At 37.7% G+C, this 15,657-nt stretch overlaps 1 protein-coding gene across 2 annotated transcripts in view; it reads left to right on the top strand.

The window, feature by feature from the left end:
* The window catches only part of LOC124795215 (probable 2-oxoglutarate dehydrogenase E1 component DHKTD1 homolog, mitochondrial), a 355,821-nt gene that overhangs the window by 220,723 nt on the left and 119,441 nt on the right, over nucleotides 1-15,657 (top strand). For both annotated transcript variants that reach the window (XM_047259132.1, XM_047259133.1), the window contains exon 11: nucleotides 12,766-12,897. In XM_047259132.1, the coding sequence (XP_047115088.1) occupies nucleotides 12,766-12,897 (132 nt within the window). The remainder of the gene's footprint in view (nucleotides 1-12,765; nucleotides 12,898-15,657) is intronic.

The following is a 15,657-nucleotide window of genomic DNA, read 5'->3' as shown; positions in this document are numbered from 1 at the left end:
CTCAAGGATACGTCACTGCAGACATAATGTGCAGAAAGCAGAGGCGAAATGGTGGGGCTGGGATCTTTATCAGAGATAATTTCAACTTTACAAAAATAGATGTATCATCTTACTGTACAGAGTTAGATGCAGAATTTAGTTGTATAAAAATGACTGATGAAAATCTAATAATTGTAAGCCTATACAGATCTCCCAATGGCAACATTGATACATTTTTTGAAAGATTTGAACTACTGGTTAGAAAAATACTAATGCATAAAACAAAGATTGCCATATGTGGTGATCTTAATATAGAAATGGTAAACACAAGTAATGAGCCCTCAAGAACTTTTCTTAATTTATTAAGGTCCCTTAATCTGTACTGTACCATTCAGTGTCCAACACGTAAAAATTCACGCATAGACAATATTATTGTGAATTTTCCCCGTGGCAGCTACACTGTTAGCCTTGCAAATGGGTGCTTTGCAGACCACGACCCATTGCTTCTCAATCTCTTTAGTAAGCAACCAAATTCCACTAGTGTGCACAATATGACATGGGTAAGAAGACAAAAAGAAGAATACATTATGTCATTTATTCGTATACTAGAGGATGCAAGTTGGGACTTTGTCTATAAGTGTTCATCTGAGAAGTCTGATGTTGAAACTACCTTTGAAAACTTCCTTAAAAATTATACAGAATTATGGTATTCATGCTCACCACTAATTAAAACCAACTCTTCTGGAACATATAAAAATAAAAAGCTGGAATGGTACACAGACGAACTGGTCCAGATAAGAAAAAACATGCTCGTACTATACACAGCATATAAAAATGCATGTAAACAAAGATCAGAGCAGGAGGGCACCTTTTATGCAGCATACCAAAAATGTAAAAAATTCTACAAACTTAAGCTGATACAGACAAAAAAGGCTGCTTATGAAGGGTACATAGAAGGTGCAACAAACAAGTGCAAGGTAGCATGGCAGATTGTAGCACAAGAAAATCCCACACGTCACACACATGAAACTCAGCTCACTCCAAGGGAACTAAATGACTACTTCATTAGCTCAATTAAAGAAATTGAAAGTAAGATAGAAAAAACAGATACATCTGCAAGCGATTTACTTAATGCCCTTCCACCAGTAGATCATGTCTTTAACTGGTATAGTATCACACCTGCTCAGATTAAAAGAACAGTCACAAAATTTTCAAATTCTAAAAGTATGGACTGCTACTGGCTCTCCAATTACATAGTAAAAAAAACTGTAGACTCGATCGCTAAACCATTGGCATTCATATTTAATAAATGTTTACAGTCAGGAGTGTTTCCCGACTCCCTCAAAATTTCCAAAGTTATTCCAGTGTTTAAAAAGGGTGACAAACATCTTCCTAAAAGTTATCGCCCAATCTCAATTGTGCCAATATTTTCTAAAGTATTTGAGTCACTTATGCACACTCAATTAAGTAGCTATTTTGAGACACACAACCTTTTGAGCAATAGTCAGTTCGGATTCCGACAGGGCAGAAATACCACTGCGGCCATCCTGGAAATTGTTGACCAGACATTAACAGCCTTTGAAGACCGGAATATGGTGTCACTGGTCTTGTGTGATCTGAGCAAAGCTTTTGACTGCATTCCCTTTGGCACCCTGGTTGCAAAACTAGAATTTTATGGTGTATGTAACCCAGCATTAGCAGTAATAGAGTCATATCTTCATAATAGAAGACAGTTTGTCTCAGTTAAAAATAATTACTCCCCTGTAGCAGCAGTTAGTACTGGTGTACCACAGGGCTCGGTTCTGGGACCCTTCTTCTTCATCATAGCCATCAATGACCTACCTCATCACATAAATAGTACTACTATATGCTATGCAGATGACACAACCCTCCTCACCTCACATCAGAACATCTCAGCTTTGGACAATAACACACAGGAATCACTCAAATCAGCCATCCACTGGTTCACATCCAATAAATTACTGTGTAACTCAGAGAAAACACAACAGCTTCTCTTAGGGTTACCCAAAACCATAGAAAACAAAACTGTAAAACTATTAGGAATGCATATTGATTCCAAACTTAATTGGGAAGAACACGTAAATCAGGTTTGCAAAAAGCTTTCAAGAGTCTCCTATCTCCTTTGGAAACTTAGGGACATGATTAGCATGAACTTTCTGAGAACAATGTACTGTGGACTCTTCCAGTCACATATTACATATGGCCTTCTCATATGGGGGCACAGCTCTCACAGTAACAAAATTTTGTTGATGCAGAAAAGAATGCTGCGCATAATGTGTAAAGTCGGTCCCACGGAGCACTGTCGTCCTCTCTTTATAAGGCTAAGACTGTTGACCATTGTAAACTTGTATATTTATATCTGTGTGTTACACATTAAAAACAATGGTATGGAAGGTGTTGTCAGGGAAGAAATTCATAACTACAACACTAGAAGGAAGGCAGATTATGATATACCAAGACACAGACTAACAAAAAGTAGTAACTCACACAAAGTGAATACCTTAAAAATATTCAACAAACTACCGCAATCTGCTCGGGACATGCCCACAAAAATTCTTAAACAAAATTTGTACAATTGGTTATCTGACAATCCATTTTATTCTATGCAAGAATATTATGATCTGAGTAGCACAGAGATAAACCTGTAATTGCATAATTAACTTAATTAACTACTATATATACTGTCACAAAATATTTCATATCTAATACCTTTGTATTTCAACTGTGTTAGGTAACTACTTTATTTGCCAGTGTTATGATGTGTTACGTAACTACTGTGTTTGCTACTACAATGTAACTCATTTTTGGTACCTTTGTATGTATCTGAAACAAGAATATGTATTAAGCATTGTAGTCACCTGCTTAAGGTTTATGTTATTTGTAAGTTACTCATATGCTAATTATATCTATGCCTTATATATAGTGTCTGGAATATTAATATTATTTTATGTACTGACGAAGCCTATTTCATCTTGCATGATCAATGGCTAATAAAGAATCTTGAATCTTGAATCTTGAATCTTGAATTATCCCAAAAAATTATTCCATATGACATTATGGAATGAAAGTAAGCATAGTATGCCAGCTTTTTCATTTTTATATCCCCTGTGTCTGACACAATTTGAATTGCAAATAGAGATTTGTTAAGACACTTCAGCAGTTCTGTGGTGTGCTCCTCCCAGTTGAATTTATTATCAAGCTGTAATCCCAAGAATTTAACACTGTCCACTTCTTCTATCTGCTTGTTATCATATGTTAGGCATATACTAGTGGGACACCTCTTACAAGTTCTGAACTGCATGTAGTGTGTTTTTTTCAAAGTTTAGTGACGAAGAATTGGCTAGAAACCAGTGATTAATGTCCACAAATATTTTATTAGCTGATCTTTCTAAGACTACACTTGATTTGCCATTTATTGCAATGTTTGTATCATCGGCAAACAAAATGAACTTGGCATCCGGTAATGTTACTGATGAAAGGTCATTGATATATACAAGAAAATGTAAGGGCCCCAAAATGGAACCTTGTGGGACGCCACATGTAATTAGTTCCCAGTTGGATGATGCCTGATAGCTTGATACATGTCTCTTTCCTAATAACACCCTTTGTTTCCTGTCAGAGATATAAGATTTGAACCATTTTGCAGCATTTCCTGTTACTCTATAATATTCTAATTTATTTAAAAGGATATTGTCATTTACACAGTCAAATGCTTTTGACAGATCTCAAAATATACCAGTTACCTGCAATTTTTTGTCTTATGAATTAAGCACATTTTCACTGTAAGTATAGATAGCCTTCTCAATATCAAAACCCTTCAGAAATCCAAACTGTGACTTTGACAGTATGTTATTTGATATAAGATGGTTATCAAACCCATTGTACATTACTTTTCCTAAAATTTTTGAGAATGCTGGCAACAGTGAAACTGGACAGAAATTTGATGCTATTTCTTTATCTCCCTTCGTAAGCAGTGGCTTAACTGCAGCATATTTCAACCATTCAGGAAATATTCCACTGATAAATGACTGGTTACACAGATAGCTTAATATGTTACTTAGCTCAGAATCACATTCCTTAATTAGCTTTGTTGATATTTCATCACACCCACTAGATGTTTTTGATTTTAAAGATTTTATGATGGACATTATTTCTGATGGGGTAGTGAGTGTCAAATTCATATTATGGAAGTTACTTGAAATGTCTGGTCTTAGGTATTCCATAACAACATCTACCGAACCTGACAACACCATCTTTTCAGTAACACTTATAAAATGTTTGTTAAAAAGTTCTGCAACACTATACACATCTGTCACCAATGTATCATTTACTCTTAATGCTATTTGTTCCTCTTCATGTCTGGTTCTACTGGTCTCCTTCTTCACTATATCCCATATTGTCTTTATTTTGCTATCTGATATGACTATCTTTTCCTTGTAATATATTTGCTTTGATGTCTGTATTACAGTCTTTAATATTTTGCAGTATTTCTTGTAATGTGCTATAGCATCAACATCGGAACTGTTTCAGATTGACAGATACAGTTTTCTTTTTGATTTACAAGATACCCCTATTGCTTGAGTAATCCATAGCTTCTTTGTAGACTTTGCTCTAACCTTGGTAAGTTTGTGGGGAAAACAGTGTTTGAATGAGGTAAGCACTTTATTAGTAAAAGTGTTATATTTTTCATTCATGCCATGAGCACTGTAAACATCAGTCCAGTGAATGTCTCTGAGGAGTGTCCTAATTGCATCTGGTATTCCATCAATTCCACGTTAGTACCCTGTATCAAGGTTTTTGTAACTGATAAAATTTCTTCAGTATTTGTGGGTGAAAGTAACAATAATGTAGACACATTTCTCATGCTGTTGGATGATGGAGGTGATATTTTGTTGTGTTCTACCAGGCCATTCACCAACTCCTTCACTTACATTTTAAAAATATTTGGTGAAGGTCCCTGCAATTTTTGTTGGCCAAGAAATCATTTGTTCTTCATAACATAAGTTTATATTTTTATTTTGTTTAGTTTCACTTGTTGTTTGATATTTTATGTCTTCCCATATAGCTTTAGATTTGTTTTCTTGAATTTTCAATGTATTTGTCATTTGCTATTGTTTTAGCTTTCCCTACAATATTTTTGAGGATCCTCTTGTAATTCTTCAGGTACAAATGAAATTCATGTGGCATGTTCTGTGTCTTTGCTATATTGTGTAATCTTCTTTTCTCTGCACAAGAGATTCTAATACCTGTTGTAATCCATTTGTTCTTTTTGAAGTTAGGTTGATATTTTTGTTTTTTTAATGGAAATGCAGCTTAAAAGTATGACATGAAGATTTCCATGAATTTTTCAAACTTTTTGTTAGTATTTTCATAAGTATACACTTCATGAAAATGAAATTATAGTAAACCCTGTTCAGATGTCAAGTTGTTTCAATGAATTCTTCCTAAACGTAGTAAGATCGGATGTGGATATGACATTCTATCAGGGCATCACAAATTTGGAAAACAGCCAGAACACATCTTTTAAACAATTTGAAAAAATAACCCAAAGGGATGTGGAAAAGGAAATATTGTCTCTAAAAAACAAAACCTCACATGGGTGGGATGAAATAACAACATCTGTAATCAAGTATGTGTATGATATTATTTCCCAACCACTGTCAACTATTATAAATCAATCTTATGAACAGGGATGCTTTCCAGAGGTATTGAAATATGGTGAGATCAAACCTCTATTCAAGAAAGGATCGACAGAAGATATGGGGAATTACCGCCCTACCTCTCTCTTGCCGGTCTTCTCTAAAGTGTTTGAAAAGATTGCAGCAAAACAAATTAATAACTTTCTTACTGTAAATGATATAATTTTTAAAAACCAGTTCGGATTCCAACAGGGTAAAAGCACTGCGAATGCTATAAATGAGTTTATCCAAAAAATATGCTCCACGTTAGATAAAGGTAGAAAGGTCACAGGTATATTCTGTGATCTGACTAAAGCTTTTGATTCAGTGAACCATGCATTACTCCTCCACAAATTACAGATGTATGGAATCAGAGACACTGCTTTAAAATGGTTTAGCTCTTACCTGTCAGGTAGGAAACAAAGAGTAATTTTAACTTCAAATGGAACCAATTATTCATCAGACTGGAAAACAGTTCCCCAAGGAGTCCCACAAGGTTCGATATTGGGTCCCTATCTGTTTCTTTTTTACGTAAATGACCTACCACTTGCTATTGATGTTCATTCAGTCTTATTTGCTGATGATACATCAGTTCTAATTGAAAATGAGGTATCTGAAAATATTCCAGAAAAAGCCAAAAACACTTTAGAAAAACTTGAATCTTGGTTGTATCAAAATGGACTAAAACTAAATGTAACTAAAACCAAAATGATGCAATTTGAAGCTAAATCGGTAGAAAGGAGTGAAATAAAGATAACTTGCAATGATCAGGATATCACAGAAGCAAACCACGTGAAGTTCTTAGGCCTAAATCTTGACAAAAATTTAAATTGGAAGGTACACATAGATTACTTAGCAAATCAACTGAACAACTTAGCATTTGCAATGTGTATTTTGTCAGGTGCCACAAACATAGATACCAGAAAGATAGTTTATCACTGCTACTTTGAGTCAGTTATTCGTTATGGCATAATCTTCTGGGGAAATTCAGCAAATGTCACTAGGCTCCTAGTACTACAAAAGAAAGTAATTACAAACATGTGTGTTGCAAAAAAACAGGAATCCTGTCGACCACTGTTAAAAAATTTAAAAGTACTATCTATCCCCTCACTTTACATATATGAGATGGTGGTGTTCCTATATAGAAATCAACATACACTAGACAATTTCCGTTTTGACCACAACTACAGCACTCGCCACAGAGATAACTTCAAACTTCCAACACATCGTTTAAAACTTTATGCCCAAACGCCAGAGTATATGCGGTTAAAAATTTTCAATAAAATAAAAGGCAGTAATATATTTAAAATGGAGATTGGTTCACTGAAAAGATTGCTCTTTACTCTCCTGGTGGAAAAGTGTTATTATTCTGTCGATGAATTCATTGAGGACAGCTTCACAATCTGAACACAGGGATTGTAATACATTTATTATTTTATGTACATGTGTAGCTGTAACTTAGAAATGTAAAATATAATGTAAACTTTTGTAGTTCTCCTAAAAAAGTGAAAAAAGTTTCTTTTGTAAACCTTGACATGTCTCCTGTACATCAAATCAAATGATTTGAAAATTGTATGTAATGAGATGAATAAACCACATAACATAACATAACATACCAGGTTTATTCACTTAGTCTCTATATAAAAAAGTTTATTTGTTTGTTAGTGAATTTTCTTGTTTCTTTTACAAGTTCCTCTTTCTCAGTTGTTTCATTTGCGGTGTGTAAAGCAATAAACTGAGCATAGTGATCACTGAAGCCAGTATTAAGATTTCTGGCACAGAAATTGTGATTTACATTTGTGTTTATTAATATCTGATCAATTGTAGAGCTAGTTGTTGGTGTAACTCTTGTAGGAGAATCTATGGTGGCTTTTATGTTATATGTTTCCAGTAGGGCCATTAAGCTTTGCTGGTCTTTTGAGATTTCTTGAAAATCAATATTAAAATCTCCACATATGATCACTGTTTTGTTGAAGTTTTTTTATAGTATTTAAAGCTGCTTCTAGTTGATGACAGAAATCATTTAAGTTCCCATCAGGACAGATGATTATTAATTTTAATGCAGAGAGTTCAACTGTGGATACTTCAAAAACTTTCATTCAGCTAACAGTTCAATGGGTTTTACGTTACAATAATCAATGCCACTTTTAACAAATAAGCATGACCCTCCATGACTGGATGTAATTCTAGAGAATGATGATGAAAGATTGAAGTCTGCAAGTTTTGTGACCGACATTGCATCTTTAGGCAGCTGATCTTTAGGCTGCTGATCCTACTGTTGATAATATTGCTGCTGGTGTTAGAGCTGGGTCTGCAATTGGTGGAGCTGTTGCTGCATTCATTGTTGTTGCTGTGCCTGAATATTGGAGGAACCTTGTTTCTTCTTTTGTTGTTGCTGTGTTGGTGAGTGAGGTCTTGCTGGCATTGTTTCCTTCGAATGTTGGGGGGACCAATCCAGGATGATTTTGCTTTTGTGTGTTTGATGCCTCTTGTTGATAATTTCTTCAATTTTTCCAACGAGCAGTTTTTTCCCCATGTTGTTAACGTGCAATCCATGTAATGTGTGGAATCTGTGCCCAATATTGCTAACATTTATGAGTTCTACATTTCTGAAATGTTTACAAAGTAATGAAATTTGTTTGTTGGCATTGATTATTTCTTTTTTTACGCATGACCAAGATGGTAAGTCATGCCAATGTGGGATGTTCAGCACTAAAACATTTGTGTGTGTCAACTGTCCTAAGCACCTTTTTAGTTCTTGTTTTGCTTTGTAAGTTTCATTTTTGTACACATCATTTGACTCACCAAATAGCACAACAAAGTCTTCAGAGGATAAGTCAGCAACGTCTGTGGATCGTACATGGTTGCAAACGTCCGGCATAGAAGCACCGGGCTTTATGTAAGCAATTGTTTGTACACTGAGCTGATCATTCATAAGGCGAGCAAATCCATGACCATGACTGTCTGCCATCACAACTACTTTTCTTCATTTAGGTTTCTCTGCATGTTTAGAAGGCCCACCAGTGTTATAGCCAAACAATTTAGTATCAGCACTGGACAAACACTTGATATTTAGATCACACAAGTGTTCAGGCCTTTCAGTCTCATTTTCTTTCATAACAGTAATTGAGTTGTTAGGCATTCCTTTGGATGTATCACTCCATGTATTTGTAGTTTCATATTCAGCTCAGAAATCAGTTTTATCTCATGCACAATGTTTCTTATCTTGCACAGTTGATTGCACACTGAATCTGCTTGTAAACACGATATTGGGTTCATACAATAAGCTTCGTTGAGAATGAGGCACTTTGTTTTTCACTTTGCCTATCTTTGATAGTTCCTACATTACACAAAGATAAGATATGCTAGTGAGATTATGCAGGCAAGTGAAGCAGTGGTTATACAAAGTAATTTTTTTTTAATACAACAAGAGAAATTATAGTAACTGAAACAAAGGAAAATGGATCATGTGAGTAAGAAGGGTAATTTACAACATGGCCTGGGTGGGATTATGAGTTATATCTGCAGTTAGAAGTGGTGAGTAAGGGAACAATAACTGGTCATTCAGTACTAAGCTGGCCTTCTCTAAGCAGGTGGTCTGCAAAAGTCACAAGGTGAAACAAACTATTACATCTCATCCATAAGAGAAGGAAGGTGAATTATCTTGAAATAACAGAAATTAATAAACATATGTCCATCAGTCCAAGCTTAGTACTGAATGAGCAGACACAGTTCCCTTACTGGTCATGTCTAACTGCAGAAACTAATAATCCCACCCAGGCCATGTTGTAAATTACCGTTGTTACTCACATGCCCCATTTTCCTTTTTTTCAGTTACTATAACTTCTCTTGTTGTGTTACAAAATTTTAGTTTGTATGTTCTCAGCTGCTTCACTTACCTGCTCAAACATGTCACCAAAGTTTACTGTTCGATTTAGTTTCTTATATCAACAACTAATATAATTAGTATACAGTTCATTATTTAATTTTTTACATGTTTTACTTATTTTAATAACCTTACATCAAATTTACACTGAAATAATCCCTTTTGTTTTATTCTTAAATTTAACATTAACATTTTTCATCTCTGGGAATGGAGATATTCTGTAGATGCACTAGTTTGAAATCTTTGCTCCAACAAAATTTCTCTTCACCATACACTTATCTTTGTACCTGATGATGGTGTAACAGCCAAAAACTGATTTGTGAAATAAATAATAAATATTGTAGAACATTACACCAATGTGTGTGTTTTCATTCATAATGTATAGAATGTTCTACCAAGAACTGATGGAACAGTCAATTAATGGAACTATTGTACAATTATTGCAGTGTAGGAGTGAAAACTGGGCTCAAACATCTGACCAAATAGTGCAGGTAGAGGTGACTGAAATGAACTTCAACTTACATGTAGTACGTTATTCACTACTTGACCACAAGAGTACTGAAGATGTTCAAGAAGAGCTGGAAGTTCAGATCAACTGACGTAGTAATGAAATACAAGAACAACTGATTACAATGCATGCATCAAATGCCTGGACCTACGCTGAAAAAAACTGCTTGGTAATACTAACCCAGTAGGTCCAGAAAGGCAAGGATACCTCTGGAAAATATTGTAGGACTAGAAAGAAGTTAGAACAGACTTAAAGGACAAAGTGCTACTACTCCTGCTGCTACTGATATTATGATGGTGGTATCATAAAAATACTTTAAAGCCTAATAAAGATGACACTGGAAAATCCAGGATGATATTTGAATGTTTATATGAAGACAGTTTACTGTTCAATTGATAGAGGAAATCAAGAGGAGGAGACAGCTGTATTTTTGGAGAGATATCTTTCTCAGTGAACTAGCAACACAAATAACAACGTGAAAAGGCCAGATTGCTACTCACCATGTTGGCACTGAATTTAGTATTGAGGTATTGAGTGGCAGACAGGCATATTGATGAAAGACTAATCGATGTGATCAGCTATTGGACAAATTCCTTCGTCAGATGTAAGCAAAACATGCACACATTCACACATGCATAACTCACACACACGCACACACACACACACACACACACACACACACACACACACACACACATGCCCAATGTTGTGTCCAAATGAGACAGGCCTGCCACCCTCCCCCTCCCAGTGCTGCAGTGAAGGCCGTATTCTACCTACAGTTAGGCCAATAACCTGGTCACAGGCTTTAGCCACAAACCTTACCTTTAAATGATATCTTTTAGCTGGTGACAACACTAATTAAACTCTTCCACAAAATCAGAAGTACATGCAACAGCACTACACATGGGCAGATAATACACTCCTGGAAATGGAAAAAAGAACACATTGACACCGGTGTGTCAGACCCACCATACTTGCTCCGGACACTGCGAGAGGGCTGTACAAGCAATGATCACACGCACGGCACAGCGGACACACCAGGAACCGCGGTGTTGGCCATCGAATGGCGCTAGCTGCGGAGCATTTGTGCACCGCTGCCGTCAGTGTCAGCCAGTTTGCCGTGGCATACGGAGCTCCATCGCAGTCTTTAACACTGGTAGCATGCCACGACAGCGTGGACGTGAACCGTATGTGCAGTTGACGGACTTTGAGCGAGGGCGTATAGTGGGCATGCGGGAGGCCGGGTGGACGTACCGCCGAATTGCTCAACACGTGGGGCGTGAGGTCTCCACAGTACATTGATGTTGTCGCCAGTGGTCGGTGGAAGGTGCACGTGCCCGTCGACCTGGGACCGGACCGCAGCGACGCACGGATGCACGCCAAGCCCGTAGGATCCTACGCAGTGCCGTAGGGGACCGCACCGCCACTCCCCAGCAAATTAGGGGCACTGTTGCTCCTGGGGTATCGGCGAGGACCATTCGCAACCGTCTCCATGAAGCTGGGCTACGGTCCCGCACACCGTTAGGCTGTCTTCCGCTCACGCCCCAACATCGTGCAGCCCGCCTCCAGTGGTGTCGCGACAGGCGTGAATGGAGGGACGAATGGAGACGTGTCGTCTTCAGCGATGAGAGTCGCTTCTGCCTTGGTGCCAATGATGGTCGTATGCGTGTTTGGCACCGTGCAGGTGAGCGCCACAATCAGGACTGCATACGACCGAGGCACACAGGGCCAACACCCGGCATCACGGTGTGGGGAGCGATCTCCTACACTGGCCGTACACCACTGGTGATCGTCGAGGGGACACTGAATAGTGCACGGTACATCCAAACCATCATCGAACCCATCGTTCTACCATTCCTAGACCGGCAAGGGAACTTGCTGTTCCAACAGGACAAGGCACGTCCGCATGTATCCCGTGCCACCCAACGTGCTCTAGAAGGTGTAAGTCAACTACCCTGGCCAGCAAGATCTCCGGATCTGTCCCCCATTGAGCATGTTTGGGACTGGATAAGCGTCGTCTCACGCGGTCTGCACGTCCAGCACGAATGCTGGTCCAACTGAGGCGCCAGGTGGAAATGGCATGGCAAGCCGTTCCACAGGACTACATCCAGCATCTCTACGATCGTCTCCATGGGAGAATAGCAGCCTGCATTGCTGCGAAAGGTGGATATACACTGTACTAGTGCCGACATTGTGCATGCTCTGTTGCCTGTGTCTATGTGCCTGTGGTTCTGTCAGTGTGATCATGTGATGTATCTGACCCCAGGAATGTGTCAATAAAGTTTCCCCTTCCTGGGACAATGAATTCACGGTGTTCTTATTTCAATTTCCAGGAGTGTATATTAATGCAGCAGGTAAAAGAAAGAACAAAAATTATGTAGGTAACATATTTCCTTAAACATTACATGCAGTCAAGAATATACGCATACTGGATGGTCTTTGTGTCAACATTGTTAAAATATAGTTATTTTCTGAATGTTTTACTACATGGAGTGTTGGTTTGTAATAAAATCAAAGGGAGTTTCTTTTGATTGTTGTAAGTAATTGTAAAAATTAGTTAAACGTTTATAATGTCTGTTAGCCATTAAATATATAATCAGTAAGAAAGATCAGTGAATATACTTGAAGCAATCATTATGTTGATTGAAAGGGGAAGAAGTTACTGTTACACTAATCAACACATTTTCTTACAGGCAGCATATTTCAAAAATCTGTGGTCCAAAATAAAACAGGCTCCTGCTGCAGTGACTACATGGGATACAGGTGTTGATGAACAACTTCTGCATTACATAGGCATAAAATCAGTTACCTACCCAGATAATTTTGTAAGTACATGTTCTTCATTTATTGCATCACACCTATTTATCTATTATCAATGCCTCAGTGAACATAATATCAGTCCAATTAGTTAATCTATTATACAGAGGGTTTAGGTTTAAAGAATACATGTGTAAAGCATAATGAATTTAAAATATTTTTGAAAATAAACTTTGGATAAGAACATAATATGTAAGATTTAAATTCTTTAACTTTTAAAGGAGACAGAAATCCATGATACACATTACCCATGCAAAATATTTGACATTGTATTCATACAGGCAGTGCTGCTCTGTCAATCACTGTCTCTGAATTTTACAAGTGATGTGTCTGAAAAATTGAGTCAGCATCATTCCACAATGAACTGGGCATTAAGATCAATGAGAAAAGAGTTAATATTACAAGATCAATGAGAAAAGAGTTAATATTACCCACCATGCATAATGGACACACATTTGTAAACTCTTGTCCATGAGTTAAGGGATTTTTTTGGGATCTGCAGCTGGGCAGCATATAAATACATTACACACATGGTACACTGTTATGAGATCACTTAGTGTGTTTGCAAATGTCCACATTGTGAGACATTTTGTTTGTATTGTTGGTGACTGTTAACTGTATTTATCTGGCACATAGTATTTGATTTGCAGGGAAGTGGGACACTGCACATACACAGCTCGTTAGTAGTTCATCCACAGTCAGCACAAAATAACTTACAAGTTGAATGCAATTTGCAGTATCAGTTCTAATAGTGAAGAAGACTCCAGGAGGGAGGAAACATTCAACAGGAGTGTGGTCAATATTTAACATGTACTGCAACCCAGAGTCAGGAATAATAGATGTCATACCAACATAGCACCTGCCAGGCTCAGAGACCCCATGACCACTTCTAAGATACACGTTTCCTTTTGTGATATCAAGAGTGTGGTGCAAGCTCAATGACACATCAATCACATTCATTTGGTACAAAGGCTCTATGTAGTATGACAAATGTGTTGATTTGCCCAAGATAAGTGGGTCAAGGAATAATGGAGATGTGTCTTGTTCATGGATGAGTCTCAGTTATGTCTGTCATGAGAATCTCATTATCCATTCATTTTCTGTGCTCCTGAAACCTATTATAATCTTGCCAGTAGTGAGAAAAGGGATACTGTGGTTGGTGGCAGTGTTCTTGTCTGTTCTAACATTATGCCAGAAGCATGGGTGCACTACTGCAATAGAGTGTGTGAATTTGTCATGGCAAATATGGCACTGAATACCATTTCTTGAATGATAATGCCCAACCCGACAGGAATGCCCTGGTAAATAAGTACCTGCAACATGAAGATATCATACATCATACATTTAGAGTAATCGCTTCATTCATCATTGAAATGTGTAAGACATTACTAATGACACAGCATGTCCTGTTATTTTCTGAAGAATATTTGTAAGATAGGCAATTCCTTGGTTTACTTGAATCACTGACAGTTTCTTCTAGGATGCAAGAGAATTCTGTAATGACAAAAAAGTTTATGTTGCGGATTACAGGAGAAAGTAAGTACCTCCACTTGCTTATTCCCTCTCTCCTGGCCTTTGATGTCTGTTGTGCCATTCTCATAGCCCTAACTGCATCTGTTCCTGGTTTTCATTTCTTCATCTACCTGTTTCCTTGTTTCTTCTTACTTTGCTCTGGTCCTTTATTTAACTCCAGTTCATAATTCAATGAACCTCCATGCACACTGTTCTCTCAATGGTCTGTCTCTCTCTCTTTTCTCCTGTCTTCCCTACCCTCCATCTCCCCTTTCATCACACCAACACACTATCACCACTACCTGCACTAGAAATATCTCTCTCTGGTGTAATATTCTATCTCCTTCCCTTGCTGTCCCACTCTCTCCTAGCTTGTATCTCTGGCTCCCTTTTGCTTCAGGTGTTACAGACTGATGATGGATCAGCAAAGATACAGTGAAGCTAATTCAGCAAAGATCAATATGATAGCCAGCCAGAGTGGCCGAGCAGTTCTAGGTGCTACAGAATGGAACCGCGCGACCACTACGGTCGCAGGTTCGAATCCTGCCTCGGGCATGGATATTTGTGATGTCCTTAGGTTAGTTAGGTTTAAGTAGTTCTAAGTTCTAGGGAACTGATGACCTCAGAAGTTAAGTCCCATAGTGCTCAGATCCATTTGAACCATATTGAATCAATTTGATAATGAATTGAGAGATAATGGTTTATGAATGAGTGTCAGAAAGATTCTGAAAAGAGGAACTCTTCCATTGCTGAGTATGGCAACTAGCTGTGTTCAACAGTGGTAAAACTGAGTCTCAATTTTTATTATTGCTGATTTCACAGGAAAATTAATTTGGATTCATTAGTTGTAACCATCATCCATATAATTGGTGTGTGCAGTATAATGATGTGGTGTAGATTATGGGGCCCTCCCCATAATGCTCCAAACATTCTCAACTGGGGAGAGATGTGGTGACCTTGCTGGCCTATGTAGGATATGTTGAGCACAAAGACAAGCAGTAGCAACTGTTATCTCTTTTGTACTTGCAGAATAAATTGTGACTGCTTGAAGGTATACATCAAAAATGTACTGATACATGGGTTTCTATTTGAAGGGTACCAGCAGTATACACACATCAAAAAAGGTTTTGCATCACCCTGGTTCCCAGAACTCCTGAAGACAGACGTTGACTGTGGATATTGTATCACCGAGACAGTCGCTTTGACTGTTCAGAGATGTCACTAAACCTACCCAAAGATGTAAACAACCATGCATG

The sequence above is a fragment of the Schistocerca piceifrons genome, chromosome 4 (genome assembly GCF_021461385.2).
Source record: "Schistocerca piceifrons isolate TAMUIC-IGC-003096 chromosome 4, iqSchPice1.1, whole genome shotgun sequence".
In the NCBI taxonomy this organism is placed as follows: Eukaryota; Metazoa; Arthropoda; class Insecta; order Orthoptera; family Acrididae; genus Schistocerca; species Schistocerca piceifrons.
This window is presented reverse-complemented; position numbering and strand designations above follow the sequence as displayed.